The sequence below is a fragment of the Ceratotherium simum genome, chromosome 17 (assembly GCF_057802395.1).
Source record: "Ceratotherium simum simum isolate JZ-2026a chromosome 17, ASM5780239v1, whole genome shotgun sequence".
In the NCBI taxonomy this organism is placed as follows: domain Eukaryota; kingdom Metazoa; phylum Chordata; class Mammalia; order Perissodactyla; family Rhinocerotidae; genus Ceratotherium; species Ceratotherium simum.
This window is the reverse complement of record NC_141916.1, coordinates 18,008,199-18,023,288: the sequence shown is the minus strand read 5'-3', so window position 1 is coordinate 18,023,288 and position 15,090 is coordinate 18,008,199. Positions and strand designations below refer to the sequence as shown.

Genomic DNA, 15,090 nt, shown 5'->3' with positions numbered 1-15,090 from the left:
TCGATCACAGTGTTCTATCACTATACCAATTCTTACCAATTATATAGTATTGGCACTATAAATATATTTTGGAGCTAAAGAAAGCCTAAGAGATTTTCTGGTTAATTTAAGGATCTGTGCTTACAAACTTGTATAAATTAATTTCTATAAATTTGAAGACTACCCTAAAAAAACCCCCAACTCCAAGTAAAAATTACTCAGTGTAAATTTATAGGAAATATATTAACAGAATTCTGTGTATCATTCGCAGTGAACAAGAGTCACAGAGTCAGATTTAGAAGGGACCTTAAAAGTCATCTAGTCCAACCCTCCTAACCTAACAGACAGAATAGGGGGTAAAAAAAATAGCAGCCTGCTGGGGAGACAGCCCACTTGCCTGAAGTCAAGAACAAGTCCTAGGAACTTAGTACAACTAGAAATGTCCCCCCCAAAAAGGGGACATCTGATAATCATTCACTAAAAAAGTATTTTGGTAAAATACGCCAAGTTGCCCAGGTCAGTTTTAAACAAGTCATTTGACTTATTTTTCCAGTTTCAAAGTTTTCAATTTGTTTCAAACCAAAACAAATCAGACCATATTGTAGGTTGATTTTAATGAACAAAAATCTCTGTATAAAAACATTTAAACTTTATCAAATGCTTTAAAAACACACACACAGATCCAAATCCAATACAGAATCTTTCAACATTATCTTTTTTCACCGCAACATAATGTGTAAAGGGATTTCTGGATAAAACTTTACATGTGAAAAAAGAAGACCCATAGTCACACACGCACACACACACACACACACACAATCATTCTTTTAAGGAAGAACAAAAATTTATGCTAAGAATGTGAATGAGATCGGAATGAAGTTCTTATAAAGCTTATATAAAAGAACACTACATGAGTAAAAGGAATTCCTATCCCAGGAGAAGATGCAGAGAGAGGAAAGAGAAAGCAGGGGTTAGCCTAATTCATTAATAAACAGTTTGAGAAGGTCATTGAAGAACAGTAAATTTGGTCATTCAGATAATACCTAGTTTTCACCACCTCAAATTCTGTGAATCTGATAACTGATGATGCTTAAAAAGCATCTATGTTTTCATTTTTTGTAGGTCTTGGTCTGTTCACCATTATTTACGTGCGGTCTGTCCCTCTCGGTGGCTGCTTCCTCGGTTCTCACTCAGTGTCATGTCCTATTCGCCAGGAGCGCCACAGTGAGAAAGGACGGCAGGCGCAGGGCACTGCAAGGCGGGCAGGAACGGATGGCGGATGAGAGCCAGACTGCCTGCGTTTGGATTTCAGCATCACTACCTGCTAGCTGCCTGTGACTGAGCAAGCTACTTAGCCACTGTATGTCTCCATTCCTTATCTTCAGTTAGGGATCATTATTACCTACTTCATATAGAATTATTTAGAGGATTTAAATAAGATAATCTATTTAAAGAATTTATCACACTGCCAGGCACAAGTAAATGCTCAATAAATAAATGTTAGCTAAAATTACTATTAGTCATAATAGTACAGGGGGACCACAAGAAAAATTCTATTCTATCTCTGTATTTCTCCTCTTTGATGAGGTTTTCAGGGGCCAATTGTGGCAAAAAGCCAGTATGTTTGATGCAAAAAAGACTGAGGATCTAGTCTTATGAATATAGATGTACACTTTTTATATTAGAAAAAAATTACATGGCTCCATATCACAAAATTTAACATCTTTCCATTAAACATCACACAATTCTCATCATCATTATGCCCTACATATTCCCTAACTGATGTGGAGTTTCTACTGATATTCAACAACAACAGGGTCCAGAAATTTTAACTAAGAAATAGCTGCAGAAATGCATGTTGGGCCGTAATCTGTGTGTGCCACAAGAGCTTAGGCCAACACAGATGGCCGGGATTCTGCCTCCATGGCCTGGACTCCTCCACACACAGTCAGATGGGTCAGGTTCCTGCAGACTCTCAAATCTCCATGCGAGACCCTCTGCAGGAGGGAGTTTCCAAGAGGTGAAGGAAGCAGCAGCCACTGAGCATGGAAAGCCCCACACCTACTTCAATATGATGTGATAGCTATCATTGGTTTCTGCTGTAAAAAAAAAAAAAAAAAAAAAAGAATAATCTTTAGTCACCTATAAAATATGGTAGGAGGAAAAAAATATAAGGTTCTTCTGAGAAGGAAAAAAAACAAAGCAGGACAAAGGGCAGTATACTTATTAATTATCACAATACTTATAATAAATATGCATTATAAAACAACATGCCTCAGTTTCCTCATTTGTCCATGGAAGGTAGAAGAGAATGGCAGAAAGTCATCACTTATTTTTTGTCTACTTTGAAAATAATATCCCTTTCTCTACCTCAAATTTGGTAGTTGATACTTTCCCTCTCTCGTCAAAGAAGTAAAGTATGGAAAAAGTGCTTAAACTCCTTAGAGAGAAACATTTATCTTACTATTTTACCTTTCATTGTGTCCAGAATAAAACAGGCTTCTTCCTGAAAGTTCTGTATCATCTGAAAAAAGCAAGAAAATTTGCTAATTACTAAAAATTCTGATTTGCTGCATGTATTTTGACTATGTGGCTTTTTATTATATTAGATTTAAGTGAAAAATAATCCTTTGTTTTGTTTTCTCCCCTGTTTAGTTTTTTTTCTAAAGATTTTATTTATTTTAAAAAATTTTTCCCCCCAAAGCCCCAGTGGATAGCTGTGTGTCGTAGCTGCACATCCTTCCAGTCGCTGCATGTGGGACTCGGCCCCAGGATGAACGGAGAAGTGGTGCCTTGATGCGCACCCGGGATCCGAACCCGGGTCACCAGCATCGCAGCGCGCGCACTTAACCACCAAGCCACAGGGCCGGCCCTCCCCTGTTTAGTTTTTAAGTTTTAAAAGCTAAGCAGTCTAAAACAGTGATCTTAAAATTATAGTATGCATTTTCCTGGGTTAACTCCAAGACTTTCCAAGGGGTACACAGACACGGATAGGCCCATATGGGAGAACTGACTTCTAGGTCTTCAACTTCCATATGTATTCTTTCCTAAAACTGCCTGACAACCTCTCCAGTTTTCCTTTCCCACTTTCCCTTCTCAAACTCCCTTTTCCCATTTTAGAAAATAAAGGCATGAGTTTCACCCTCCTGAAATCCTACCAGGATGCACTGCCCCAGGTATAAAAGCCTCCAGGTTGCTAAAGTGTAACTGCAAATGTGAACTCTACTGACAAGGTAACAAGCTCTTGTGTGAGTCACATGGGGCCAATTCTTTCCTTTCACCAGAACTGAAGAGTGACCTAATCACAAAATGTCAAATGACAGGTGATTCAACATAACGTTTTATAACATCACTGTGTAATTTTTGGCACATAACTCAGAAGTTCAGAAAAATCCAGTGATGCTGTTATAACAAAACTCGATCCAACGAAAAACTTGATGAGATGGACTTAATAGATATATACAGAGCACTCCATTCAAACACAGCAGATTATACATTCTTCTCAAAGGCGCATGGAACATTCTCAAGAATAGACTATATGCTGGGAAACAAGGCATGCTTATATAAATTTAAGAAGATTGAAATCAGGGGCCGGCCCCGTGGCATAGCGGTTAAGTGCACGTGCTCCACTGCTGGTGGCCCGGGTTTGGATCCCAGACACACACCCACGCGCCGCTTGTCAGGCCATGCTGTGGCGGTGTCCCACATAAAGTGGAGGAAGATCAGCACGGATGTTAGCTCAAGGCCAGCCTTTCTCAGCAAAAAGAGGAGGGTTGGCATGGATGTTAGCTCAGGGCTGATCTTCCTCACCAAAAAAAAGATGGAAATCATAACAAGCATCTTTTCTGACCATAATGCCATGAAGCTAGAAATCAACTACAAGAAAAAAACCGGGAAAGTGATAACGCTGTGGAGACTCAACAACATGCTACTAAACAACCAATGGATCATCAATGAAATTAAAAGAGAAATAAAATCATATATGGAGACAAATGAAAATGAAATACACCATACCAACTCATATGGGATGCAGCAAAAGTGGTCCTGAGAGGGAAACTCATAGCAATATAGGCCCACCTTAACAAACAAGAAAAAGCCCAAATAAGCAACCTCAAACTGCGCCTAACAGAATTAGAAAAAGAAGAACAAACAAAGTCTAAAGTCAGCAGAAGGAGGGAAATAATAAAAATCAGAGCAGAAATAAATGAAAATGAAATTTAAAAAAACAGTAGAAAGGATCAATGAAACTAAGAGCTGGTTCTTTGAGAAGATAAACAAAACTGACAAACCCTTAGCCAGACTCACCAAAAAAAAAAGAGAGAGGGCTCAAATAAATAAAATTAGAAATGAAAAAGGAGAAATTACAACAGATAACACAGAAATATAAAAGAGTATAAGAGGGGCCAGCCCCGTGGTATAGCGGTTAAGTGCATGCGCTCTGCTGCTGGTGGCCCAGGTTTGGATCCCAGGTGCACACTGATGCACCGCTTGTCAGGCCATGCTGTGGCAGCGTCCCACATAAAGTGGAGGAAGATCGGCACAGATGTTAGCTCAGGGCCAGTCTTCCTCAGCAAAAAGAGGAGCATTGGCATGGATGTTAGCTCAGGGCTGATCTTCCTTACAAAAAAATAAATAAATAAAAATAAAAGAGTATAAGAGAATACTATGAAAAACTATATGCCAACAAATCAGACAATCTAGAAGCAATGGATAAATCCTTAGACTCATATAACCTCCCAAAACTGAATCAAGAAGAAACAGAGAACCTGAATAGCCCAATCACAAGTAAAGAGATTGAAACAGTAATCAAAAACCTCCCAAAAAATAAAAGTCCAAGACCAGATTGCTTCTCTGGAGAATTTTACCAAACATTCAAAGAAGATTTAATACCTATCCTTCTCAAACTATTCCAAAAAACAGAGGAAGATGGAACACTTCCCAACACATTCTATGAGGCCAATGTCACTCTGATACCAAAGTTAGACAAAGACAATACTAAGAAGGAAAACTACAGACCAATATCCCTGATGAACACAGATGCAGAAATCCTCAACAAAATATTGGCCAACCGAATACAGCAATACATTAAAAAGATCATACACCATGATCAAGTGGGATTTATACCAGGGACACAGGGATGGTTCAGCATCTGCAAATTAATCAATGTGATATACCACATTAACAAAATGAGGAATAAAAACCATATAATCATCTCAATAGACACAGAGAGGGCATTTGACAAGATCCAACATCGATTTATGATAAAAACTCTCAACAAAATGGGTATAGGAGGAAAGTACCTTAACATAATAAAAGCCACATATGACAAACCCACAGCCATCATCATTCTCAACAGGGAAAAACTGAAAGCCATCCCTCTGAAAACAGGAACAAGGCAAGGGTGCCCACTGTCGCCACGCTTATTCAACACAGTACTGGAGGTTCCAGCCAGAGCAATTAGGCAAGAAAAAGGAATAAAAGGAATCCAAATGGGCAACGAAGAAGTGAAACTCTTGCTGTTTGCAGATGACATGATCTTATATATAGAAAACCCTAAAGAATCCACTGGAAAACGATCAGAAATAATCAACAACTACAGCAAAGTTGCAGGGTACAAAATCAACTTACAGAAATCATTTGCATTTCTATATACCAACAATGAACTAACAGAAAGACAACTCAAGAAGAAAATCCCATTTACAATTGCAACAAAAAGAATAAAATATCTAGGAATAAATTTAACCAAGGAAGTGAAAGACCTATACAATGAAAACTGTAAGACATTATTGAAAGAAATCAATGATCACATAAAGAAATGGAAAAATATTCCATGCACTTGGATTGGAAGAATAAACACAGTTAAAATGTCCATACTACCTAAAGCAATCCACAGATTCAATGCAATCCCAATCAGAATCCCAGGGGCATTCTTCAAGGAAATAGAACAAAGAATACTAAAATTCATATGGGGCAACAAAAGACCCCAAATAGCTAAAGCAATCCTGAGAGGGGCCGGCCCCGTGGCGTAGCAGTTAAGCGCTCACACTCCGCTGCTTGCGGCCTGGGTTCGGATCCCGGGCACACACCGACGCACTGCTTGTCAGGCCATGCTGTGGCGGCATCCCACATAAACTGGAGGAAGATCGGCATGGTTGTTAGCTCAGGGCCAGTCTTCCTCAGCAAAAAGAGGAGGACTGGCATGGATGTTAGCTCAAGGCTGATCTTCCTCACACACAAAAAATAAATAAATAAAGCAATCCTGAGAAAAAAGAACAAAGCTGGAGGCATCACAATCCCTGACTTCAAAACATACTACAAAGTGACAGTAATTAAAACAGCATGGTACTGGTACAAAAACAGACACACAGATCAATGGAACAGAATTGAAAGCCCAGAAATAAAACCTCACATCTACCAGCAGCTAATCTTTGACAAAGGAGCTAAGAACCTACAATGGAGAAAGGAAAGTTTCTTCAATAAATGGTGCTGGGAAAACTGGACAGCCATTTGCAAAAGAATGAAAGTAGACCATCTTCTTTCGCCATACACAAAAATTAACTCAAAATGGATCCAAGACCTGAAGGTGAGACCTGAAACTATAAAACTCCTGGAAGAAAACATAGGCAGTACACTATTCGTCATCGGCCATGAAGGGATCTTTTTGAATGCCATGTCTACTCGGACAAGGGAAACAAAAGAAAAAATAAACAAGTGGGACTTCATCAGATTAAAGAGCTTCTACAAGGCAAATGAAACTAGGATCAAAATGAACAGGCAACTACCAGCTGGGAAAAAATATAAACCATATATCTGACAAGGAATTAATCTCCATAATATATAAGAAACTCACGCAACTGAAGAACAAAAAAACAAACAAGCTGATCAAAAAATGGGCAGAGCGGGGGCTGGCTTGGTGGCGCAGCAGTTAAGTGCGTGCCCTCCACTTCGGCGGCCTGGGGTTCGAAGGTTCGGATCCCCGGTGCGCACCGATGCACTGCTTGTCAAGCCATGCTGTGCCAGTGTCCCATGTAAAGTAGAGGAAGATGGGCATGGATGTTGGCCCAGGGCCAATCTTCCTCAGCAAAAAGAGGAGGACTGGCATCAGATGTTAGCTCAGGGCTAGTCTTCCTCACAAAAAAAATGGGCCGAGGAAATGAACAGATACTTCTCCAAAGAAGACATACAGATAGCCAAAAGGCACATAAAAGATGCTCAACATCACTAATCATCAGGGAAATGCAAATCAAAACCACACTAAGATATCATCTTACACCCGTTAGAATGGCTATAATCACCAAAACAAAAAACAATAAATGCTGGAGAGGCTGTGGAGAAATGGAAACCCTAATCCACTGCTGGTGGGAATGCCAACTGGCATAGCCTCTACGGAAAACAGTATGGAGATTCCTCAAAAAATTAAAAATAGAAATACCTTATGATCCAGCTATCTCACGACTGGGTATCTACCCAATGAACCCGAAATCAACAATCCAAAGAGGCTTATGCACCCCATGTTCATCACAGCATTACTGTCCCTCAACTGATGAGTGGATAAAGAAGATGTGGTATATATACCATGGAGTACTACTCAGCCATAAAAAAAGACAAAATTTTCCCATTTCCAACATGGATGGACCTGGAGGGTATTACATTAAGCAAAATAAGCCAGAAAGAGAAAGACAAACACTGCGTGATTTCACTCATACGTGGAAGATAAACCAACACACGGACAGATAGAACTGTTTGGTGGCTACCAGGGGCTAGAGGGGTGGGCGGTGGGCACAAGGGGTGAAGGGATGCATTTATATGGTGACTGACAAACAATAATGTACAACAAAAATTTCACAATAAAAAAAAAAAGATTCCCCAAAACTCCATCCATTCCTGTCTAGCAAGTTATGTGAATCAGGTTCCACAACACTTTATATCTAGAGGAAAAAAGCAGGATGGAATTGATACTGAACTCTACTTCATTCTAGCAATCAATAGGCAGTACTCATCTACAGATGAATTAATTGTGTACAGAGATGATGGTAGGGAATCAAACAATCCCATTCATCTCATTAACAGATGCACTTCTAATAAGTTTTTCTCTTAATGTTTAATAATTAATAAAACATAATACATTTGTTGTTTTAAATGATTGTATAATTATGATGATAATTCTATTCAGAAGAAATAATTTTTACTGAAACAAATTTTTGTTTCAAAGAAATATGGTAGGGTAGTGCCGGCCCCATGGCCGAATGGTTCAAGTTCCGCATGCTCTGCTTTGGCAGCCCGGGTTCGTGGGTTTGGATCCCGGGCATGGAACTAATGCTGTGGAGGCATCTCACATACAAAATAGAGGAGGATTGGCAGGGATGTTAGCTCAGGGCTAGTCTTCCTCAAACGGGGCGGGGGGAGGGGGGGAGGGATATGATAGGATAATTAATAAAACATGTTTGAGCGTAAAAATAGGTTATGGTAAGATAAAATTCTACAGGAGAAGTGAATGGAAATATGAGTTCAAGGAAACAAAGAAATGATATAAAAATTCTTTAAAGAAAAGTATATTCATGTATTTTTTTAAACAGATGATGGTAGTATTAAATCACCCCTGTATCTAGGTTACATGGAATACAGTTAGAATAGCGAAGTCTTTAAATGTCTTTAAATGTCTTTAAATGTCAGATGCCCAGAAACAACATCTTTTGCAACTATTTAAACTTAAAAAATTTTAAGTCAGCCTAAAAATGTGCAAGTGGATACATGGTTTTTAAGAATTATTTTAGGAAGCAAGCAAGCAAAAACGTTTGAAAACCTCTGATCTAGAAAACAGAGCACTCTGCCCCAATAGAACTGCTCTTGCTCCTGTCACACGCCCTGACACATCAACTGTCCTCTGGTAATTCAGCTGCACTGAAAATCCACCTCATCACTAATGAGCACATGGATTCCTGTTGGCCCCTGCTTGTAGATCTGGCTGATCTGGCGAGGGGAAATGCTGAAAAGCTGAGCAATTTTTTCTGTCAGTTCCACAGCTGTCAGTTCTTCGAGATAGATGGCATGGTACACTGCAAAAGGGAGAGAGCAATGGCGTCAGTACAAAGTTTCTCTGCTCTTAAAGGTAATCTGATCACTAGGAATGCCCACTATTCTGGACTCAGAGTCCGACTGCTGGAGTTCAAATCCTGGCTCAGCCAGTTGCTAGCTGTGTGACCTGAGGCAAGTTATTTAACATCCCTAAGCCTCATTTTCCTCATCTAAATGTCGGCAATAACAATAAAATCTGCAAAGAGGAGATACTAGTGGTAAAAATTAAAGCCTGGCACATATGAGGAACTCGATGAATGTTAGCAATTGCCATTATTTCTAGTAAATGCTGAATCTGCTGTTTGATAAATTCCCATCACACACGCTCATAAGTCATCTCTGCACCTTTCTCCATATCTGTCCTGGCCAGTCCAGAACGACCTACCAAAGAAAGAGCCATTTGAGTCTCCATCCTCATGCTTCTGCTGCTGTTGCTGCTGCTGTTGCTGCTGCTCCCTCAGCTGCAAGGACTCCTGACAAACATAAATGGTTAGCCTTGGGCGCACCATCCTAAGGAGGAACAAAATGAGTGTTAGTCTTACATTTTTCATGTAAGCACATTTTAAGGGAGAACTTGTGTGTCTACATTAATACTATAGAGCAGGGGTTGAAAACTGGCAGCCCATGGGCCAATGCAGCTCATTTGCTATGTTTTATTAGCTCCTCATTGGTGTGTGTGTTATTTTTCTAATCTGAATTTATTCCAACAGAGGGTAGCATATAAACCTCTGAATTTTTGGCTTTTCTTGAAAAATCAGTCTGGCAATCCAAGGCCCTCATTCTTTTTTTTTTTTTTAAGATTTTATTTATTTATTTATTTTCCCCCCCAAGCCCCAGTAGATAGTTGTACGTCATAGCTGCACATCCTTCTAGTTGCTGTATGTGGGACGCGGCCTCAGCATGGCCGGAGAAGCAGTGTGTTGGTGCGCGCCTGGGATCCGAACCCGGGCCGCCAGCAGCAGAGCGTGAGCACTTAACCGCTAAGCCATGGGGCTGGCCCCAAGGCCCTCATTCTTACAAGAAAACAGTCAGCTGGTCTTCTTGCATGTTGCATGCATTCCTCAGTTCACCCCAGACTTGACTGTCACTCATTGACATGTGGCCTTTGTAGTCATTTGAGTTTGTGACCTTTGATGTAAAGGTTAGAAATATTCAAAATATGTGAGCTACTGTTTTATGGGTCAGGTTTAAGGTATACCTTTTACTTAAAAGCACCAATATAGTAAACTGGAGAATCTTACTGCCCTTGTTACCTTCTCCTAAATAGCCTAAGCCTTCATTCTGTACTTACTTCTTAGACAATGATATTCAATTACCTCTTGATCAGATCATCTTATTCCTTCCTATGTCTAAATGCTCTTTGGATAATACATGAAAAAATGAAAGATCCATTATTTTTTCCCCAAGTCATCAACCCCTGAATTTCACCTCTTTATTTAAAATTTTCCTAGATTACAGCCAACCAAGAGATACAATATCTCTTGTAATGTACCCAAACACAAATACTTCACTATCTGTTTCATTAGTTAGTCAATGATTTGGTTCTGTGGTATAAACCTGTACCTTTTTTCCATTAACATTACCATTACCTATTTAAAATGGTAAATCCCACATAGGAACTACAAATTACTCTGTATAACAAGTTAATATTTTTAAGCAGACACTTAAGAAATTCCTACCCAAACTTAAGAATGACGTCTTCTCCAGTTGAAACTGACTCAGGGACTTTGTACCTGTTATTTCTTCTGCCTAGAACACTCTTCCCTCACATGACCCCATAGCTTCCATCCTTCTCATAATTCAGTTTAAATATCCCCTCCTCAGAGAGGTCTTTCCTGACCATATTCTGGATACTCTATAGGGCACAACCCTGTTTTTATTTATTTGTTTGTTTTGTTTCCCTTCGGAGTACTTATCACTATCCAAAATACTTATTGTTCATATCTCTACCTCTCTCTGCATTAGAAAGTAAACTCCATGATAATAGGTACCTTGTCTGTTTTGCTCACCAATCTATCCCCAGAGCCTACAGTAGTACCTGGCTCATAATAGAGATAAATGAATATTTATTAAATGAAAAAGCTACCTGGAAATGAAAAATGGGATATCATGGGGAATTCCTTGGATCAAGCATAGGAAAAGATATTTTCCATCTTTGTTTATTTGGTACATAGCTGGCATTCATTCAAAAAGGATGTTTTGACAAGATGTATTTAGCTGTGCAAAAGAGTACTGTGAAGAGTTCCTGAATCCAAATCCATCTGAAATCCAACCTCACAGATATTTTAACACTAATTACATACCGGCCTTTTAATGCATTAAAAAGTCTGATTCCATCTGCAGGGCCACAGATTTGGATCACATCATCTCTAGTTAGTTTCAATAAATCTGCCCCTGGAATAAAATGGGTGATAAAGGCAAAGATTCTCTTGGTTAATGACTATTAAAATGGGCTCTGTTACAAGGACAATTCATTACTAGTATATTACAGTCCATAACCTTTTGCATGGTATATAAGGCTCTCCAAGACCTGGCCCCTGCTTCCTCTCCGACCTCAATTCCCACGCAATTAACTTCTCCATTTAACCCCGTGCTTTCATCATACTGACGATGTCTAATGAGCAAGCTGTTCTCCTGCCTGAAATATCCTTCCACTGTCTGACCAACGGACCCCTCCTCATCCCCCAAGATTTACCTCACGCGTCACACATTCCATAACCCCAGACCCTTCCACAAATGCCTCACTTTGTACACACTTACCTACTGTATCATAACTATTTATTTACCTTTTTTCAGGGTTTTATTTTAATTTGTTGGTTTATTTTTTTGATACTAGATGATGAATGATCAGGAAGTATGCCTTATCCATTTGTGTATTCCTACCACACCTGGTACACAGAGGTGCTAAATAAAAGTAGAAGGTGCAAACAAAATACAATATAGTGATATCAAGGGGAAAATTTCAGACTACCTGCATATGCCCCTTGATAAAATACTGTATGGAATACACATTTTAAAAAGTGTTGTACAGAATAAATATTTTAAAATTAAAGCGAGTTTAAACTAAGAAGTCTTTCTTTTTAAGTATTTCACAGCACAGATGCAGCAGCTGGTGAGAAAGTCTGAAGGGCTCAATGAAATTCATTTAATCAGAAAAATGCACTAAGATCACACACACACACACACACACACACACACACACACTGAGAGAGAGAGAGAAAACCTCACATGGATACCAGGAGGCCCTAGAATGTAAAGGAATATTTTGTGCTGGGGAAAACAAAAGGACAAGCAAATTTAACCTGAGAAGTTTGTAAAAAGCCTTGTGAATGTGGAAAAACGGTTTCGATGCAACCACTGCTGAGCTTCCTGAGGTGTGGTTGTTGGCAAGAGGTTCTGAAAGAGAGAAAGCATTTTTTTGGTAACTAAATAGATCCATCTGTTACATCATTAGGTAACACATAGCCAAACACACCCACACTCAGCACACCTTGTTTGCTTGGAAGTTGTTTATATCACATCAGTCTTCTTTCTCTAACCATACAAGATCCCCATGGAATTCCATCCTTATCTTTCCAACTAGACTGTAAGCTCCTTAAATGCAAGAGTCCTGCATTACTTGTTTCATATCTCCAGTCCCTAGCATAGTATCTGGTTCATTATCAAAATTCAATAAATATTTGTTTAATGAATAAATGAATAATATTCCCTAAAAGTTGATACAGTCATCAAAGTATTATTAGACATTGCAAATAACTGACATTTAACTTTAGACTTACATCTGTGACTGGAGGGGGCGGCTCTGGCTGGTGATTTGGTGAACCATTTCTAAAAAAACATTTAAAAATGCAAGGATGGGTACATGACACATACTAGGGTTCATCATCTCATTCTTCATCCTTATCATGAGTCTTACGCTAGAGATTTAAAGGAATCCATGCTCTCTCATAAAACATTCTTACTCTTGGACCCAATACTTCTATTATGTTACTTTAACAAAAAGAATTTGGGCGAGGGGTGGAGAGGGGCAGGGAACTATGCCATTTGCAACATTTCCCCCCCTACAAGACAGCTGGTTTTATTTTGCATAGCTATTATTATAAAGAAAAGTCATTTGAGAGGAAAAATTTGATTCTCAGATATCAGGTTCAATGACTCTGAAAATCAGATACTTAGAGGTGTTTATTTGCTTGCCTCTGTAACATTTTTTATTATTAGGGAAATTGAAAAAAACCCAACATTTCAATAAGTTGGGACTGATTAGATACATTATGGCATAAAGAACATTTAACATAAGAAATTTATTAGAATGGAAACTAAAAATATCAGAATTTAAAAGTAATCAATATATTACTACTATATTAAATATATAAATATACACACAAACATATACAGGAAAAATATTAGAAGAAAATTATGTAACGCAATGTGATCACACATTTTTATAAGGAAAAACACTTAATAATTATTTTTAAAGCAGCCTCAGAAATTGGTGCTGTCTGATTTGTGATCCAAGGGCTATCTCCACACCCTTGGTTTTTCCTTACACTTCCTTTTGCTCTACAGATTGTCCCTCTTCCCTAATGCTTACAGTTTTTATGGGAGAAAAATTTGAGCCTAATAATGAAGTAATAACAAAGAGAAGACAAAAATTTTAAAAACACAACTCTTAAATGCTGTATATTATTTAAAATTGCCTATAAGTAGACTGCATAATCCCGTATGAATGGTAAGAGATTTTTCTTCAAAAAAGATCTTCTTCTTCTTCTTCTACTTCCTTTTTTGACTTAGCTACAAAATTCAACTTCAGTATTCAAATGTAATAATTAACTTATCTCAGGGCCTAGTTATCTATTCCTTCTACAACTTCTACCTATTTTTATTCTTAATGATTACATTTTGAATATTTAAGTTACCTTGATTAAATACTTTTAGAAGTAGGTTGAACATAGAGCCTACATAAGTTCAAAAACAAACATTACAACCAAACAATGTACTCACAAATTTAGTAGCTTAACTATTTCAAATTTCAATATGGCCTATGTGGAATACGTGTTAAATGCTAAGACTATAAGACAACTTATTTTAACTGGAGTAGGCATCTGTACCAACTTTCAATTATCTCTCATGGTGAAAACCAATAAGGCAAGATTAAATGCATCCCATAGATAATTCCAAAACTTCATTTTAGCTATCACCTTCAACCTTCTTTCCCCAATTATCAAAGATTCATAATAATTAGGTGTCAGGATCATTCTTAACAAGTAACAAAACAGATTTTTAGTGTTTGTACAACTGTGTTTCAATTCCCCATGACCACTCACTGGTGAAAGTATTATCAGGAAGTGAAATAACACAAGATGAGCAGTAACAAGGAGAAGTGAAAAGCCTAGAAAATCAGTCCTTGAATCACTATAAACTTACCATAAAAGCTATCTTCTAATGGGAGAAAAAAAAGAAGAAGAAGAAGAGAAAGGGCTATATAAAACTCTCTCAGTTCTTCTGAAGAGAATCCAAACCTCAGTTAACATATAAATCCATCAAAGACTGACCAAATAGAAGAACTTACTGATTTGGAAAGATCTTGTTTATGGAAAAATAATGAAAGAATACATATTTAGGACAAACACAAGCTGATTTCATTTCCCAGACTTACCCTTCCCCAAGAGAAAAACTGCTGTGGGAACTGTTGAAGCCAGGTGATGGGGAGTTATTGACATATGTTATCTCGGGCCATGGAGAACACTAAAAACAAAGGACAACTTAGATACTCAAAAGTGCATTTGACTCTAGTGTGCCACCAAAACATTGTTACTTGAATAGCACATCTTAATTAGTAAATCTTAATTCCTCCGAGGCCCCCACAGGTAAGAGAGAATAGACACAGGACAAGTAAGTTCTGACCAGGCTGGAAGTGATGGTTTTATTTTTTTTAATTGAGATATAATTGACATTTAACATTGTATTAGCTGTAGGTGTACAACATAACGATTTGATATATGTATACATTGCAAAATGATTGGATTTTTCTTTTAA

General features: G+C 38.2%; 1 protein-coding gene across 8 annotated transcripts in view; it reads right to left on the bottom strand.

Moving 5' to 3' along the window:
* Positions 1–573: 573 nt before the first annotated feature.
* The window catches only part of TFCP2 (transcription factor CP2), a 56,988-nt gene continuing 42,471 nt past the window's right edge, over positions 574–15,090 (bottom strand). For 3 of the 8 annotated variants that reach the window (XM_087442397.1, XM_087442399.1, XM_087442400.1), the window contains 9 exons: positions 14,711–14,799; positions 12,834–12,882; positions 12,357–12,450; positions 11,358–11,448; positions 9,440–9,564; positions 8,893–9,035; positions 3,994–4,056; positions 2,452–2,503; positions 574–2,078 (listed from right to left, as the gene is read on the bottom strand). In XM_087442397.1, the coding sequence (XP_087298523.1) occupies positions 2,041–2,078; positions 2,452–2,503; positions 3,994–4,056; positions 8,893–9,035; positions 9,440–9,564; positions 11,358–11,448; positions 12,357–12,450; positions 12,834–12,882; positions 14,711–14,799 (744 nt within the window). In that variant the 3' untranslated portion in view covers positions 574–2,040. The remainder of the gene's footprint in view (positions 2,079–2,451; positions 2,504–3,993; positions 4,057–8,892; positions 9,036–9,439; positions 9,565–11,357; positions 11,449–12,356; positions 12,451–12,833; positions 12,883–14,710; positions 14,800–15,090) is intronic. The other 5 variants (XM_014786464.2, XM_004429031.3, XM_014786465.2 and 2 more) reach the window with 3 other exon arrangements.